The sequence below is a fragment of the Cygnus olor genome, chromosome 3 (genome assembly GCF_009769625.2).
Source record: "Cygnus olor isolate bCygOlo1 chromosome 3, bCygOlo1.pri.v2, whole genome shotgun sequence".
NCBI lineage: Eukaryota > Metazoa > Chordata > Aves > Anseriformes > Anatidae > Cygnus > Cygnus olor.
In genome coordinates, this window is record NC_049171.1 from 69250606 (window position 1) to 69269310 (window position 18705).

The following is an 18705-nucleotide window of genomic DNA, read 5'->3' on the forward strand; positions in this document are numbered from 1 at the left end:
CCTCCAAAGAGAATTTATGAGTTGTGCTTTCTCCCGCGAGGTGCGCGCTCCCAAGCTTTGCTCCCAGCTAAGCAGAGCTGTGGGGAGTCGAGCGGCCTCGGGGGCCAAGCCAGGCCATGCAAACCAGGCCTGGCCAGCTGTGGGTGAGCAGAAGGTGGAAAAACTCTGCCCTGAGCTCTGCTGCTCTAGGACTGAGTGAACACGATGGCTGTCAAAGATAGAGCAAACTCATTTCCTGCAGCTACGCAGGGAGGCCCCCCTGTCTCCGCCGCATGCAGCTGAGCTGCAGCACATACCTACTTCTCCACGGTTTTAAATGGAAAGAAATGAGTGTCGCTGTGGTTGGATGTGACGTACGAACCACCGAGGGCCTCTGCTTGATGTGCCACTCAAACGATCGGTGCGTCGCTAAAACAGGACTCTGGTGGCTGTGTGAGGAGTGATCTCCCCTCAGAGTATTTAACTGCAGCTCAGCTGAACATTTTCAGGCACCGCTTTTTCAGACTTAAATTTTTAGCTGGGCTCTTGATGGGCATCAGGGAAATGATGTTTTTGGGAAAGCAGAGGAAATGCCGCTGTGTTTGGCCTTTCCCTAGGGCAGGGCCTGCTCCTGGGCCGGGTGGAGGAGGCAGGCAGGGGCCTGTGGCCACACCGAGCTGGGGCGGTGCAGACCTCTCCAAATCACTGGCTGAGGTGACGTGTACTAAAACATGAAGCTGATGAAAAAAATAGGCAGTAATTTGTCCCACAGCATCTACTAGCTCTGTCTGAAATACACCAAATCCCACTTATTAACCTCCTTATTGCTTGGATGCACCGGGGAGCAGAAACAGAAGTTAGCTCTCTTCCTCTCAGTTAATCTTATTAACAAGATAAGGTGTAACATTTAACAACATTTAGATAAAGATTAAATGTTTGTGTGCATACCGAGGACAGTTATGCTAAGCTCACTAGCAATACTTGCTTTGTTTCAGTATTTTTATCTTAATTACTGTGTTTCCTTCATGGCACGAGACAATTCCCAACTCCAGAGGATTAGAAAGAAAACTCTAGCACACTGGCACACAGTAATGGCCCATCTCTTAATTGTCAGGTAGGGATCTCTCTGAAAAGACAGCTATCTGGAGGTATCGGAACACCCAAAACTTCACAGACCTTTGGTCCTAGGCAAATCTGATGTCCTTATTATCAAGCAGGGATCTTGGGAGCAAATACACTAGATTGCAATTAGTGCAGACACTGCAAAATGGCTGTCATTGACAGCGTCTGAACTAGATAGGACTATCACAGCAGTTCTCTTTCTACTTTGTTACCACTACAATGTATAAGGAAACCTAAGGGAAGAATAATATCACTGTTAACCTAATATAATTTTATAATTTTATTAACAGTAACATGGACAAACTGCAGGGAGCTCAGAGAATGATAACCTAGCAGAGAAAAATGGAGGAATGCCAAAAAAGAGATTAGCCAGGAACAGCTCACAGAGGCATTCTGATAGACACATTATCAAACAATTACTAATGCTGAAGGATATAAACGCCAAGGAGGCAAGGGACAAAAACAGAACAAGGAGGAAAGGGGAAAGGGAAGGAGAAGGGAAAAGGGAAGGAGAAGGGAAAAGGAAAGGGAAAGAGAAAGGAAATATGAATGATAAATGTATGAAATACTTTGGGTCAGTAAGGCTCAAAATAACAAAAGAAACGTCTTTCTGTTGTATGCATGTAACGTATATTAGGAATATATCGCAGAGGTAAACACTGCACAGGCCTGGCCACGGACTGGACAAAGTAACAGTGGTATGTATTCAACAGTGCTCTGCAATACTGCTTAAGCTATCAAAGGCATCATATCACTATTATGAAACACTTGCCTTACAGCATATTCAACAACACAAATATATATCTTTCTCTATACTTTGTAAACAGCTACCACTCTCTGAGGTCTCTTCTCCAGCTAGGAAGTATTTATCATGAAGTCTCCAACTCTCCTCTTGGAAACTTTTCACAGTATTATGCTTATGTCTCTACCCGTTCAAAGCTGTGGATACAACAATGTGGATTTCCAGCCGCATGGACACCTCAGCTAACTCTCCTGCACATACTGCCTGTGGTGCCGCCCAAGCCTGGAAACGTGCTGTATCTCACACACAATCAGATAACAAATCTCAACAGGATCTTCTGAGAGACTCCTTTTCTTTGGTTCATTTTATGTGTTGCATTCCCAGTTAAGATAAGCTAACACAGAAAAAAAAAAAAGTTGAAAATTAACCCTCATTGGTAGAGTGAAGAGGCAAATTCTTATGAGAATGTGGTCAGGTACTTTTACTGCTGTTTAGCAACTTCTGAGCTGAAACTAGACAGGGTTGGAGGTGCCAAAACCAAAGTCATCTGCAGAGGAAATGCCAGGATTCTCTAGTTCAAGCTGCTGAGAGAATTGCTAGGTTTGCAGTTCATATGAAATTCTGAATATATCTTTTATAGCTGTATAAGTATTACTGAATGAATCCAGTCAACCTGACAATCTGACAAAACCACAATTTAAAAATAGGTTCTTACAGATGATCACTTGTGAACAGTGCTACATAGTAGGTTAGGCGGATACTACCATTATTACTCTTTTTTTTTTTTTTTTTTCCAGAGAGAAGAGAAAGTTGGAGTGATCGAGACAAATTTCAGCTGTGCTCATGAGCAGGAAAAGCTACACCACAGATATGTAAAACAGAAAATCTGCAAACAGAAGTACAGACTGAGACTTGAGCAACTCGAGCGGGCATCTCGCCTTCGTGTTTCAAGTCACAGTAGACTGGTATCTGTGATTTGTGTCCACAAAAAGGAATCCTTGGAAGAGGCATGCAGTGCAAGCTTACAATGTCTAAGTGGGATGGAGTGAGGTGGAGGTGTCTTTATTTCCATATATAGTATTGATGAGTGCAACTGGCATATAGCATTCAGCTTTGTAACCACATCCTAAATCAGACAGGATACGAAAAGAGCCTCGGAATGAATACCAGGGTTGGAAGGAGGACTTTAGAGAAAGAAGATACATTTGCTCTGTTCAGCTAACCAAAAAAAGATTGAGAGGTGACTTGTTTACAGCATCCACATACTTTCATGGCAAGAAAACTACGGATACTTCAACAGGGTTGGAAGTTGAAGCCAAGAAATATGAACTGGAAATAAAGCACAGTTTTTCAAGTGGTGAAGGTGATTAATCACTAGGAAAAAAAAAGAATCAGTTGATTAGCCCTCACTTGGTATTTTGGTGTTTTTACATCAGAACTGGATAACTTAACCAATTCCAGTTACTGATCTCTGTGCAGAAGTAGGAGAAATTGTGTGGCTGGTAGCACAGAAAAAGTCGAGCTAAATGATCCAGTGGTCCGTGTAAGACTTTCATAGCTGCAGATTACAAAAGTCTTGCATGTCCCAGCTTCCAAGCCTGCAGCACCACTTCTGAAAGCCTTTCCTGAGTGCTTTTGAGACACCTAAGTGAATATCATTTTAGGAACACATTTGAACACCTAATTTGCTACCATTTTCAGTTCTTGGCTGCTCGAAGCCCAGGGGTCACCACCCTGCAATATCAGGCCCTGAGGGACTGTGAAATAACAAACACTAGGTTAAAATAAAAGTTTGAGTACATGGTCTTAAAAATTATTAATTCTCAGTGTTGCACCTTCCTTGTGCATACGTATGACTGCTTATTGCTTTATATGAGAATAGCTACTGAAATGAGAAACTAGAGCAAAAATGCTAACTAGAGCTAAAGTAATGGTCAATAATAAAATGCATTGCCAAGGTAAAACCACGACTGATATGGTATAATGGGCCTGGAAGATACACAGTACTGTATGCAAATGGCTATTAAAATGGAGAAAAAAAAAGAAGGTGCCAGTTCTCTTCTCCCTTGTGAGAAAGCTGCTGGTTCTAAGAAGATTTTATCCTAACTGTGTCTGCACACAGACAACTCAAAGCCCTGAAATTGCTTTATTTCTTATTGTTAAAAGTTAAAGAAGGTCAAGAGAAAATTCTCTCTTTTCCCCTTAGGTTCTTTTGTGTATAATGAGCAACTGAAGGCAGCCAGGGGCTGAGGCACTAGTGAAGAAGGAAGAATGCTACAAGAGCAGAAACAACACACTGTTCCTTTCAAGTTCACCCCCTCCTGGCCCACAGCCCGACTGCCTTGGCCAGCCGCCAGGGTATCGGGACAAAGGCTTCCTCCTCTGGCCAAAACCGAGGAAAAAGGCCCGTTGTTTAACACAGGCAGACTTGCTTCAGCAAGAGCAAAACCTAAAAATAAGGGGAATTATATTAACTGAAAGTCCTGAGAGAGAAATCTCCTAGTGTGGCTAATGCAATTCTTGCTCCATGCCTTTCCCAAAGAGGGAATGTCTTGACTGTCTACCTCTCAGGCTAGAAGGGAAAGTGAAATGTCTCAACAGGGTTAAAGCCATAAGGCTGCTGAAACAAGAATGCATCTTTCTTCTTTTCAGGAAGCCCCAGGTGTCCCACTACTGCCCTCTACGCCTGCCCTAGTATGCTTACATGAAGAGCAAGTGTCCTCATTCATAAAAAGATAGCAGAAATTTCCATGCTCCTAGCAGACCCTAAAGATTCTCCCAGATAAGGAAGGCAAGTATTTAGCTATCTAGAGAATTCACAATGACCAAAGCTCCTACTGGATTTCACGAAGTTGTTAAAACATAGTGAAGGTGGATTCACACCTGGGCTTGTTGCCATCTCTGTAACAGAGCCTGCATCCCTGGTCTGTGATGGGGAACATGGGACACTCAGGGTTCCCCACAGGCTGAGAGGTCTCCCTCCTCCCCAAAACCTGTGAGGGAGATGCTGTTGCAGAAGTTACACAGAGACGCGGTGGCTATCCATGCCACCCTCACACTTCCTCTTCTGGAGCCCAGTCACAGCCAAGGGCAGAGGACTTGAAAAGGGCAGAAAAAGCTCTAGGTCTGAGACAACACACTTGACTCTGAGCACTGAAGTGCTTGAGTGATGTGAGCTACTTCAGAGGTTGTGTTACAGGATGTAGTGTCTCAGTGAGCTCTTGCAGGAGTCTTCCCCTAGCAATTATTCATGTGTCTGAGAGTTTTCGGAAGCAGGCCCCAACTCAAGAAGAAGTGTGATTTTCATCTGCTTGGGTTAAAATAAATTAATACAGGACACTTTTCAGTGCGTAGATGCTGTTTAAAGACCATCAGGATTTACACGTGAATGTACTTGCTCTGTATTACAGGCAATAGATTTTCCTCCTGAAGTGGAGAAATGGCATTTCTGACACATACAAGACCGAGGTCTTTGCAGGAGAAGGCCTCCATGTACATGCCGTTCATCTGTACCAGCCAGTAGCAGAGACAGGCTCCCCTGCAGCACTTCTCATCTATCTTCAGACTTGTGTGATCTGTTGCAGCACACCTTGACTGTTCTTGTGCGTCAGCATGAGAGCAACCCATTGAGGAAACAGGGTTTGCTCAATGATCCCTTTTAATTCAAGTCGCATTTAGCATTACTGTGCTGACAGGGGAAGAGATACATGGGCACATCGTTCTGCCATCCATCACCTTGTTTACAGGAAGCATATTCTCAGTAGCCTTAACTCGATTGCAGGATAAAGGAATTAGCTGAGTATTATGAAAACATGAATCAGAATGGGAGATTTAGATGGTATGAAAAGCCACTACTTCTGCACTTGATCCTGCAAATTGCCTTGAGTCTGTAGTATTTCAATCAGTAGTTTCATTCCAGCATAAGAGAGACTGGCTAGTATCAAAGTTTCCAGGATGACAGCACTTTTTTGATTTAATGACAATACTAGCCCTGACATAATGACTACCGTGCTTTAAGGTTATACTGCACAAAACTTTCCTTTGTGCCTAAGAAAACAGGAGAAAAAATGACCTACTGTCTTCTTTTATTTCTGTATTTCTATATTTTTCTATTTCTATATTCTGTATGCGCATGTAAACATTAACACCTCCAAATGAGTACGAAATGGGACAGAAAACAGGAAGGATGTGACAGTAATTAAGGAGAACTCTTCAAGAAAAATCAGTTTTGAGAAGGAGACAGGTTGCTAAAAAGAACCCTGGAGCTGCAGCAAACCAGGTTTTTGTTGAAGAAGGTTGCCATTTTCTACATTGCAATTTTCAAGACTAGTGAAACAGAGGTCCACAACATTGCTCGTGAGGCATGCAATGTTAAGAGTTGCATCAAGATAAAGAGAAAGCCTCTTGTGGTGGGTTGACCCCAGCCAGCAGCTAAGCACCAACAGCCACTTGCTATCTCCCCCCACCATGGCCCCCACCGTGGGATGAGAGAGAGAACAGGAAGAAAAAAAGGAAGAAAACTCCTGGGTGGAGATAAAAACAGTTTACTGGACAGATTAAAAAGTAAAAATAAAAAAGTGATGCAAAGGAAATCACTCAGCACCTCCCACGGCTAGACTAGTAGTTCAGCTAGTCTCGGAGCAATAGCCAAAAACCCCTCTTCTTCCTCCTTTACTCCTGTTGTTATTGCTGAGTATGAAATTGCATGGTATGGACAATCCCTTTGACCAGTTTGGGTCAGCTGTCCTGTCTGTGTCCTCTCCCAAGCTCTTGCTCATCCCCAGCCTACTGGCTGAGAGGGAAGAGTCAGGAAAAGAGAAGGTCTTGACCCTGTGTGAGCACCGTTCCACAACCACAACACAACATTGGTGCGTTATCAGTGCATTTACCCACTAATTCAAAACCCAGCACTACACAGGCTGTTATGAAGAAAGTTAACTTGAACCCAGCCAGCCCCAGAACGCCCACTGACACAGGGACATCAGTACTCCTCAGGGAGTCAGCATCATCGGCCATGTCCTGCCATGGACTCAAACACGCGTAAAAAAATGTCAGATATAGCATGCATAAGAAGGCAGGAAAATAGCATTATCATCTTCTTGCAGAAACTTAAAGAAGAAAGATATAATGGTAGCACTGGGCTTGAGAAAGCAGGATGGGATAGGGTATGTGGGAACTGTTCCAAGTGACAGCAGCTCTCTAACAGCTTTGCAAGGCTTGGTAGGCAGAGCCAGGAGAAGTCTATAGGCTGGGAGGCAGCGCTGCCACACGCAGGCAGGGTCCTGCATGAGCCAGCACACACACAGCAGAACCGGAGACATCGGTGTCCTTTCCCACATTACTATTAACCTAAAAAAACCCTTGTCATTTGCCCCATGTCTCTCCCCAGCACAGCTGTGTATTGCTGTCCATCACTTCTGTCTGTGATGAGGACCTTTCATGCTGTACTCGTACATGGCCGTCTTGCATGGCTGTGTAAAGCCTTTTCGAGAACATAAATCTTTTTCCCCATCCCTCAATTCCAGTCATTCTTCTGCGTGGCTCCAAGGCAATAACTTCAGTTGAGGTTAGCTCTGACTTCATATTAGCACTTCGGCACTCATGTCACCACTTGGGTTTGTGTTTGGCTGGTCACTCTGACACAAGTTAAAAGGTTCACTTCACCCTTCACATTTGGCAGTGTAGATAGAGCCACTATTTTGTACTTTCCTTGGGGGTCAAGTTTTTGATTTTTCAGCAACTTGGGGCCACCTGAGTACTTGTAGCCCTGTCATCTTTAATGTTTTAAAACAAAGACATCGCAAATTTTAATTTGAGAGCAAAGTCAGAAGAGGAGAGCTCAGCTCCTACAGACTCTAGGATGAAACTGCCAGGAGAAAAGATTTTACTCCCGGTTATCACACTGATGAGGTAGTTTTGACAAGTTCCTCTATGCCAAACAACAGAAAGTATAAATTAAAATGTTTTAGGCAAGACACAGATAAGAAGAGAGAATGTGTATATATGTAGATAAATGAAAAGTGGGTGTAGGTTGTATGCCAAGATGTTAGAAGAAACAAGAGAAGACAGAAACAAGAGTTCGTTTGATAAAGATGTCCATGTGAATGCTTATACCTTTATGCTTAGCTGCCAACGTGCAACTGCCATTATCGTCTACCTCGTATTTACATTTCCAGAGTAAAAACGGCTGCTGTCAGGTCTGGGCAAACCTGCCACACCTTTCTCTAGGAAACTTAAAATACACATATAACTCACACACGATGCATGTAACAGGCACAGTGGCTAAGACGAAGTATCCACTCAGTCACTCTGCTGAGTATTGGAATGGTGGCCTGCCATCGATGCTTGGAGAAAGAGGTGCAAAAAAAAAAAAAGAAAAAAAAAAAAGAGGATGCACGGAGCGTTTCTCCCTCAGTGTCGTCTTGCAGCTTCTGGTGCTTGGTGGTTATGCACTCCTCGGGCCAGAAGCTGCATGAATGGCTACTAAATGTAAACAACACAATGAACTTCTCCATGAATGCAGTGCTTTTGCAGTCCTATTAAGGTTTTGGTCATCAGCATGGTGCATTCCAGGTAATTCCACAATACAGTGATTTGTTGATTAAAATGAAAAAAAATCCACAAAACCACTCAACACTTTACCTCTATTTTAAACCTTTTAAAACTGAGTCTCCCTGAGAAATGACGACTAATTATTCTGCATTCAATCTCTCTACACAGTTCATTTTTTATTTGTAGCATATGCCCCCTTCAATTGTCTCTTTCCAAACTCAAAGGTCTTACTTTATTAAATTTCTCTTCCTACCAGAGCCATTCCACATCTCTGACTACCTCTATTGCTCCTGCTGTGTACCTTCTCTAATTTTGCTAGACACTTTTTGAAAGAGTGTGATTAAAGCTACAAATAATTAATGAAGTCTCAGGGAAAATGCTGCAGTTTGTGGTTAAAAGCACGTACAACATAACTAATTTCAACTTTTTTCATATGTAAGAGTCAGAAGTAAATACATAGATTTAAAATACTGTTTGTCCCAAAGCACAGACTGAGAATACTTCTTTTACTTTAAGAACAAAGGCAGTTCAGTGCAAGAGATTTGTTCAACTTCACTGGCTAATTCTGAAAGCAAGAGTAGCACCTACAAGTAAATTTAATTTATCTGGCAAAGTAACATAGAAAATGTTATTAAAAATGGGAGTTAACATTTCAGTGCCCATTTTCAACAGATAATCCTCAAAAATATTAATCTTTCATTTTTTTTCTTAAAAACTAATAAAAATTCCCATCTCTAATGGATTCTGAATCTATGAAATCCAAATCCTATTTGTAAGGTTATCAGAAGAATAAACGCTGAGATTTTAATGAAGTTCTGTGGAAAACATATCTGAGAGAATGGTAAATTCAGGGTTTCCATAGTAACAGAAACAATAAAAAAATAAAATCAAGGGAGCCTTGTCGTGGCCCATCCAAAACCAAAGAGATTGTCTCTGGGAGACTTGGAGTGAGTTTACGTGGAAGGAACACCTACCGTGTTGGATGTGCACCTGCCCTTATACATGCCAGGAGGGCCATAAGGCCCGCACTTTGACACAGGCTCTGTTCTCCTTTGGACACTAATGCATGTATAATCAGGTTATAATCAGATTTTTTCTTAATGTTGAGTACATAGGTCCCAGAACTCCTTAAAACTCTCTAGTTTAGTGTTTAAATGAAGGCCAAGTTCTCCTATAAGTATTGGGATTATGAAATTGTGCTTCTGAGGTCTTTTAAAAATATATTCCTCACTGGTGTGGCCAGTGACTACGGTCATCAGTTTCTGAACAAACACGGTACCCAGGCACATCATATTCAGCTGACATTTCATCCATCTGCTTGCCACAGTGGTTGAAAGTATTTCTGGCATATGCCTAGAGCACTTAATTTTGTTAAGTACATTTATTGCAGAAACTAAAATCCCTAAACTGAGCAAATAGAGTCCTCATAAACATAACTACATTTTTTTTTTCATTTGCTCTGAGTAACAGTGGGAAATGAAAAACCACGAGGTTGAAGGAAGTGAAAGGACTATTTATGTAGCATGGGAAAAATTAAACTGAGTTTCAATGCTTTAAAGTGTCCACCATCTGTTTATCAAAATATGTTTGTTGTGCTTCTTTTGTCTTCAATTATCCAGTCTGTCTGCTCTGATTTATAGACACTATACTAGATTCTTCCTTTGATTTTAATGGCAAGCTGTGTAAGTTCTGCCTCTACTTTGAAATCAAAATGTTGGGCTGGCATTGCCAATTGCCAGTAAAATACACCAATGTATCGTGCCATTTCTTCACAAGATTGCTCACACGTATACAGTATAAAAAGATGCACGGGGCTCGGAGTTTTTCCTTTTCTGTGCATGAGATCCGAAGTGTCTAGGCTCTACATTTTTATTTATGTTAAAATAAAACCTGTTGAACAAGTGGGATGTACACCAAGATGTGGTCTGGAAGGATAACAGAAACAGACTGTAAATTAAATAGCTGAATTAAACAAGAATTCAAACCATTGATTTCTACAGGCAGCTTGCAAAAACATGCACCAAGGAAAATAATTTTCAGCAATTCAAAGCAGAACCTTTGGCTAAGTAGCGAGTCTGCCCTTAAAATAGGCTAAATAACGTATTCTGCAACTGCAGGAAGTACTGGAGCTAGCAGGGGACCACATGCTATATTCCAACAGCAGCAGAAGGCAGTGCCAAGTAAATACTGAAATTCAATACACACAAAAATATACTTTGCAACTTCACTGCTGTTCTGTTGTTAGAAGTTCTAGATGAACTGGGCTGACAGTTTGGTAAGCTGTTTGCAAAAGTTTGACAGGTTTTCTGCTATCAGCCACCAGCACTGGAATAGCCGCACCAAACAGGCAAAGCTGTACAAGCTGCAATTTGTACCTGTTATTTTCAGCTAATAAGAGATTGACTATGAAAAGGGTTTGCAGTTCCACAGGAGCTTTTGTTGGTATATCAGGATGAGTATACTTGTATATCTGGATGGTATTCAGGATAATGTCTTTCTGTCAAGCTCTTGGACACCAACAGCACTCATTTCACCCTTTTTCACCATGCAAACTGAAAAGAATCATTTGCCATTGGCAAATAAAACAAAATAATCTGAACAAGAGAAATCTGCCAGTAAAGAAAAGCAGCTGGTTTAGCATAGAGAACCATGGGCTAAACTGAGTACCCCAAAATAGGAAAGACCATGACCTCTTCAAAGCGCTCTTTGGCATTCAGGATTCCCAGTTTATACCCTATCTCTACTGGCATTTAACTGGCACCACAGGCACTCAGAACTTACCACTACATCTGACTGGGCTAAAATCAGAATGGGAATGCTTAAGCTAAGAATTTGGAGAGAAAAACAAACAAACAAACAAAAACAAACAAAAAACACTGGAAGGATCCACAAATCTTGAAACAATAACCCTAACGAAGACATGTAAATCACTATTACCTGATACCTTTATGGTGAAACTGGACAAACAATAGTCACTATGAACTAGGATTCAGTGCAGAAAAAATGATCGAGGTCTTTTCAAGCAGTGAAACATGAGCTATGGACAGGGCAAGACCAGAGACGCCTCACACGTGGTTGCATACAAAAAAAACCACACATGGAGAGAACATGGAGCAGGCAGCTGGCAAAATTACCCCAATGTCAAACATCCGAGCAAGTTTATTTAATCATGCCCCAGTTGGCCCTGCCACACTTCGCCCTCTTCAAGATCTCTTCAGTTTTACTATACAAACTCCTTCCTCAGATTTCCTGCCTTCTGCAGTTCATTCTCTCTAAGCATTCTTCTAGCAGCTGCTTTTGTCTCCACACAGGGGGTTCCCAAGATTTTACTGCAGTAGATCTTTCTTTTCATCAATCTCCTTTGCTCTTGGCAAAGAAGTCCTGAGCTTCTACTGCATTTCTTTGCTGTACAGGGAACCAGGCCATACACTTTGCTCCTGAAAACACCACAGCAAAAAATATTACAAAAAATGCTACGAAAACCAAACCAAACCAACCAACCAACAAAACCCAAACACCCAGACATTTCCCCCCGCCTCCCCAGAGCAGCTCAAATAGCGGTCACATACACATATTTGTCTATTGGATAGGCAAGGAGAATACTAGTAAGGCATGGCATAACCTCTGTTTTTATAAGCATACCTCTTCTTTGCTCCTACAAACAATACCAATTGCAAGCTCCTTCACAGCATCCATCTGCACCCAACTTTACACAAGTGTACAGCACAAGAGAGAAACATTCCTACTTCTGGACTCCAGTCAGAAACTCAAGGCATCAACCTCCCTCCTGAAGAGAAAAGTAGCTGTTCATTTCTGTTCACTGACCACGCAGAATTCAGTTTATCTTCATGAAGTACCTGACATTACATAAAGTCAATACCCAGTGAAGTGAACCAGGTTTGGTAAGGGTCTGAAGACCCTCCAAAGATCAGTCACGGCTACTGTGAAAGTGGCACAGCATGTACAGTGACAGTGGAGAGTGGAAGAGAACTTGAAAAATACAAATAAGAAAACAAAGCCCCTCAAAATATTTTCATTGAAATAATATTTAGTAGTATTAAGGTTAAAACAGAGTTTTCGGTGAACATTTTCATTCAACATTTTACATTAATTTGCTCTGGCTATGTTCTCACTATTGTCATGTCCAATTTCCACTAGCTTTTAGGAAATTTATACTATATAGCAGCCGTACATTAATCCTCCACTCTATTCCACATGGCAGAAAAAGTGCATGCTCCTGCCCAAGCAGTAAACCTTGAAACTCCCAATGCCCTGAAAGCAATGGGAGCACAGTCCTGCAAAGCACGAGGACCTGTGTGTGACCACACGAATCCTACAACAGCTACCAATTTAGTAAGGGGTCTTGCCCTTTATTCAAGTGACAGCAGTAACCTTATTTCCAATATACCTCAAGAGTTTCTGACATCAGCTGAAACTACCTGTTACGTATTGAAAAACTATCTGATGTATGACTGGGAGGAGGATAAAGAAGTTGTGAGGAGAGGGAGAGAGAGAGGAAAAAAAAGATCAGAAATAAAAAGCAATGAGAAGCAGGATGCAAAATTAAAGGGTGCAATGAAAGAGAAAGAAATAAACAGAAAGTAGAAGGCAAATATTTAAGTAAGTGATTGAAAAGAAGTTTTACCATCGCTCTTGTGAAAATTGAACTCTAGCTCCTAACACCTAGGGAGAAGGCCACTGAGAATCCTAGTAAGGAACTGCTTTTTTTTTTTTTTTTTTTTTAAAATCAATCCCACTTCAGAGACATTTTCCTAATGTTGCACTAGCGTTCCCAATAACCTATCACTTCTTCCTGGCTAGGAACAAAGAAAAATCCTCCCTCCCTTCCTTTTTCCTAGGTCCAACGGTGCTTGTTATCCCTCTCCTCTTCTCCCTTCCTTTCCATGAAAAGCAAGAAATCAAATAATGTAGCTGACTGTAAATGAAGCAAAACAGTCAAACAGCAGGAGCAGAAGAGACTGGGACAAGCATACAGACTTTGCTCAAAGCCCTGCATTTTCATGCTCTGTAACACCAACGGTGCAATACTTGTTACAATTTACAGGTACACATATACTTAGAGCACCATACATCACACGATCACACAGCAGATTCACGTACCTTCCAAAACTCACCTGGGAGAAAAGCTATGGAAGAGAACAGACCACTGCAATTACCTATTCAACACTTTCACTACGCAAAAAGTATGGACTCATACCACAAAAGATGTGGGATCGGGATACACTGTTTTTTCATTGACCTGGCATAGCACAGGAAATAAAGGTTTCTTTTTATGGTGGATACAAAGAGCTGAGTGATCCAATAGTTACAGGGAAGCCAGAACTGAGGAATCACAGAAAGCCATGGGGAAAGTAAATTGATTGTGAAGAGAGAATATTTCAGGTCCTGAGAACAAAGTGGGAGCACTGTGTCACAGACAACGGATGCTGTTGCAGGCTTTCAACAAGCAGCAAGGCAGGGAGGGATGGATAAATGCTTGCATTTACTTGTTTTAACTGAGCAACTGCAGGAAGATGCCTATTTAAGGCACTGCCCCCTGGATAGCTCTTCTATTTCTCCTGAGTCTCCAATTATTATTTTTTTTTCTTTCTCTTCAATACCCTCATTTCCCCTGAGTATGCACTCATCAGCAACTTGCATTCCTCAGAAATCCTCCCACTAGCTGTCTGGAAAGACATTCATGCTAGAGGGCATAACACTCTTCTGACATGAAGATGCCTTTAAAACCACAAGTCATCTTCAGAAACCGAATTGCGTGGAGGTGCACAAAGAATTCCTCCGAGACCTACTTTGGAGGCAAGTGAATTCAGCCAACTCACAAACATCAGCAGTAATTTCATTCGAGTAAGCATGTTTGGTATTCTGAAAGCCTTCCCCCAAACCACACACCTCTTTGCACGTGCGCTTCTTTTAAAAATATTTTCTTGTTGGTCTGTTTTTATGCTTACTTTTTGCCCTCAACTTGCATGATAAAAATGTTTTCTGGGTGAGCCCTGGAGAACCAAGCAGACCAAACACCAATGCTCATATGGAATTTATTTAGAGGGGGGAAAAATCCCTTAAGTTGAGTGCTTATGTTATTTTGAACTGGTTTTATATTTTTTATGTACATAGTGGAGCTGGAATTTCAGGGCTGGCTTTTGTTTGCATTCATCATGAAACATTTGTTATATGAGCTGCTGCTACTGCTACCAAAACAGCTGCTGCTCACTGCTAGAAAACCAGAGCCCATCTCAACAGTTTCTTGCTTCCTCTGGTAAATCTAGCTGGCAAAAGAGGCCCAGTGTTTCTACAGAAAAACTACCTTTGTTTGGCTTCACTCTCGTCCTTACCATCTTCTGCCTACCCTGAACATGGACTTGAAAGAGAACTGATAAATCAGAGCAAGAGCAGGTATGTACTGATGCTCCTGACATATCTGCAATTAAAGGTAGATCAGGACTACAGCTGCATGAGCTCTCTGGTCTGCAGCTAGGACATCACCTCGGATGTGAATGCCTTCCCTTCAGCTGCTCCTATGATTTAGCGAGGATTTAGCCTTTCTGTCCTATGTCATCATTTTCTGCTATCCAGAAAAATTGAGCCATGGCTTGACCTATCTTCCGATAAAAACTTCTTTGCCATAGAAATGCTGCTGTCCAGTGACTAAGGCGATCTGTAGGAGACCGCTTCTCTATGCAGAAAAAAAAATACTCACCTATCTGACAATCTGTGCGCTTTCCTAATGACTTGGACACAAACCAGGACCTAGCAGATGAGCGGACTGCAGTCATGAGTGCTGAGGACAGACCTCCTGAACTACACATAAGCTGAATTTTAATACATTGCTTTCTTTGTTACAAACACTACAACACTTCAGTGTTGCTCTTGCTGCTTTCTGGAGATTTCAAATTGGCAGTGAGCACTCTAACCCCATTCTCATCTTTTTAAGAGAAAATTTATCGCAGACTTGAGCAGTCCCTGCAGGACTTCACTGCTTGTTTAAAGTAAGGGGAGACTACCAGATAATTAATGCCTACCACTTTAACCAATTCTATCTTTCAGGAGAACATTTTTTTTTTCCTCACAGCTGGACAACTTACTTTCCTTAAGAGCTTTTGAACAGATCCTGCTGAAAATCAAATGTGCGCCATCTTATATCCATGTGCTTGCTGACTCCTTCAAGGAACTAGTTGATTTTTGAGGCTCTACAAAAGCCACATTGAATTTTCTCAAATGTCTATTAATTTCATTCTTTCCTATAATTTCTAGATGTACCTAAATGGGATTCTTTCATCTGCAGCTGTCTAGATACCATTTCAGTCCTTTAAAATCTTGGAGTCGTGTTAACTACCTTCTATTCTTCCAGTGTAGCTGCGGATTGATAGGACACACAGCAGAGTTGGCAATTACAGTTTCAGAAACATCCTTTGTGAGTAGTGGCTATGACAGCAGCATCTTGACCCTGCCAAGGAGGAAAGATAACTGAGGAGAAAAAAAAATGCCCTAGCACCAAATCTGTTACCTGTATTATAGATGGCATCTGCAAATAACTGAAAAGTTACTCAGAGTTAGTCCAAGAAGATATGTACAACTCATATGACATTTTTAAAGTGCAGTAACCATTGTGCAAATGTTGGGGATAGAAAAAGCAGCCCAACTGGAAATAACACGCTAATTACAGAATACAACAGGATTGCAATGCAGAAGAAAGGGTTGAGAGAGGAAAGATGAGCCAGAGAGCAGTGGAGGGGAACATGTTCGTTGCTACTACATTTGTAAATGTGTGATTCAGCTCTAAGAACAAAGTAAAAGACGAAAAAAGGAATCTTCCTAGCCATATTTTGTAAAAACCTCTTCTCTTGCTTCTGGGAAAGGAAGATTTCAAGAGGGACAGGTCAAAAAGGCTGAAAAATTCCAACTGGGAAAGGAAGTGGGGAGCATGAACTCCAAGGAAGACTTCCTCTTGGAAGAGCAAGGGGTCAGCTCAGCAGCATTACAACAGCCTCCTACCCCAGGGCAGGTAAAGGGGATCTCAGTCTTCAGCAAAGGGGCTCTGAAGAAGAAGCACAGGAATGGTGTGAAGTTCTGCTCAAGCGAGCAGATGATCCCCTCAGGAGTGATGGTGGGAGACATACCAAAAGGATTCTCGTGTAGCAGCTGAGAGCTACACTGGTAATACATTTCCTTATTTTTAATTCTTTTAACTTTGTAACCAAGGGCCGACCCTTACGCTTCACTGAAATTTATTTACTAATTCTTACTTTTTTTTTTTTTTTTTTGTAAGAGTAATCACAATAGTCTTAAGGTGACTTAGAGGTCTTTGGATGACCAGAGGATTCCCACTCTGGGAGTAACTTATCTATTTACAGGTACACTCTTGGGATGCTTCAGTCTCAAGAAAAGAACCGCCATCATCCAGGGACTCACAGATCCCAGACTGTGTTTGGCATTTGTAGGTGAGGAAGGGGTAACAACTCACAGTTTGAGGATTACCAGGCACTTGCCCCTTAATATTACTGATTTTAATAAAACCCCTTTCTACTGACCCTTCAGTCTGTGATGCCTCCTCATACTTGTCATTACTAAGAATAGGCCCAACATGGAGCCTTCATGTTTTACCTGTAGGCAAGGTAAGTACAGTGACCTTTTCTATGATGGCTTTCTGCTCCTTGAGAGTGCCTGCCTGCCTGCCACCTCTCCCAGCTACCCACTGTCTCCCTTCTCCCAGCTCTCTGGCAGACCAGTCAGTTCAGGTTGAAAATAACTTTTGGTATTAGCTTTAATGCCTTTAGCAAGCTGCATGCAAGAAAATGACTTGCTATAATTTCATATTCAACTTGTTAGAATTTATGGTCTTTCATGTTTTCCTTATTTTTGTTATTACAGCATTTTAGTTATTATAGCAACTAATTTTAATCACTGTAAAAACTTGATTTTAAATTGCTATGATTATGCAATTGCTATGATTATGTCCAAGTAATTCCTTAGGAATGGCTACTCATCTTTACTGTATAAAAATTACAGGTAAAATCTGTTTAGTTATACTTCTTTCCTGTAGTTATTATTTCCTATACTTCTTTCCTTACCTTTAATACTTTTCAAAACATTTCAGAACCATCAAAGATACTTTCTGATGGTACTCACATTACTTTTGCAATGTGTCTCTGGGATAAGAATAATCAGTTTAACATGTAACCTATTCTATTGCTGCTATAATAGGCACAACTTATGATTAGTCTGAGGTTAAAATACAACCACTTCTTTCAACATGGAAAATATGATTATGTTCCTGAAAGCAAAGTGAATAGTCAGCTCTGATCTGCTCCATACTGTTGCTTCAGTTAAAGATATTTCTACCAAAACACTAACCCTGCAAATGTAAGGTGGCACAGAGTCATAATCATGCCAGATTTTGAGTTGTTATGGACCTATTAGTAACAGAAGTTCTTCATATTCCAGCCTCAGCCACCTTGTGCAATTCTGTTGTTTCCATGCAGGTGAAACGAAGACCTGTGCAAATGTACTGGAGCTGTAGTTGAGACCAGAAGCATGCCTATTAATTGGAATTTAGCAGCCATCCACCTTGTCCACTATGCCTTATGCTGCCTAAAGAGAGGTCAAAGTTGCCAAAGAAGCAATTTGCATAGTGTTACTACTATAATTTTTATTCAAATGCTATTTTAAAAGCATACACAGTAACAGAGGTTTAGCTGGTAGTTAGTGATTAAAATAGCATTATGATTTTATTTGGTAAGTTATTCAAGAAGGAATGAACTGTCAATGCAAGCTTGAATTGTCTGCCATTAAAAAGTTTGTGGCATTCTGTCATCAGTGACCCTGGATTATTTATAAGATACTAATGCTGTACCTGCATGCAGCTTTCCCTGTGTCCCAGAGCTTTAACAATGCTGCTTGCCCATGGATTTTTCATTTTGTTGTACTAGGAACAGGAAACATTGAAAAGATGCATCAGGGAATCAACCTCAGATGAATAGCAGAAGCACTGTTACAAATCCATAACATCTTTAGTGACTGATACACTCATTAGATAAACATTATAGTTTCTTGAAAGATACCAGCATCAATGCTTCAAAATGATCTCCTGACACAAGAGAATACACATGAATTCTTGACATGTGGGATGCAAGGGTTTGGCTGACTCACCCCTTGGGATTTAGACCACAAATACATTTTGTTTTTACTCCAAGAAAGTATGAAATTACATCTGTGTGGGTTTAGTCCAAAACTGGACAGCCCGTCAATAGATCTGATGAAAGAAAATTGAAAGAATGCATGCATCATGAAGA

The 18705-nt window shown here is 41.3% G+C and overlaps 1 protein-coding gene across 4 annotated transcripts in view; it reads right to left on the minus strand.

Moving 5' to 3' along the window:
* Positions 1-18705, minus strand: part of UST (uronyl 2-sulfotransferase) — a 166497-nt gene that overhangs the window by 11451 nt on the left and 136341 nt on the right. Inside the window, exon 8 of one of the 4 annotated variants that reach the window (XM_040552755.1) lies at positions 11609-11832. The exons of the other annotated variants lie outside the window; for them this stretch is intronic. Within the exon in view, the coding sequence (XP_040408689.1) occupies positions 11747-11832 (86 nt within the window). The 3' untranslated portion in view covers positions 11609-11746. Of the gene's footprint in view, positions 1-11608; positions 11833-18705 lie in introns of those variants that run through there. 4 annotated transcript variants of the gene reach the window in all.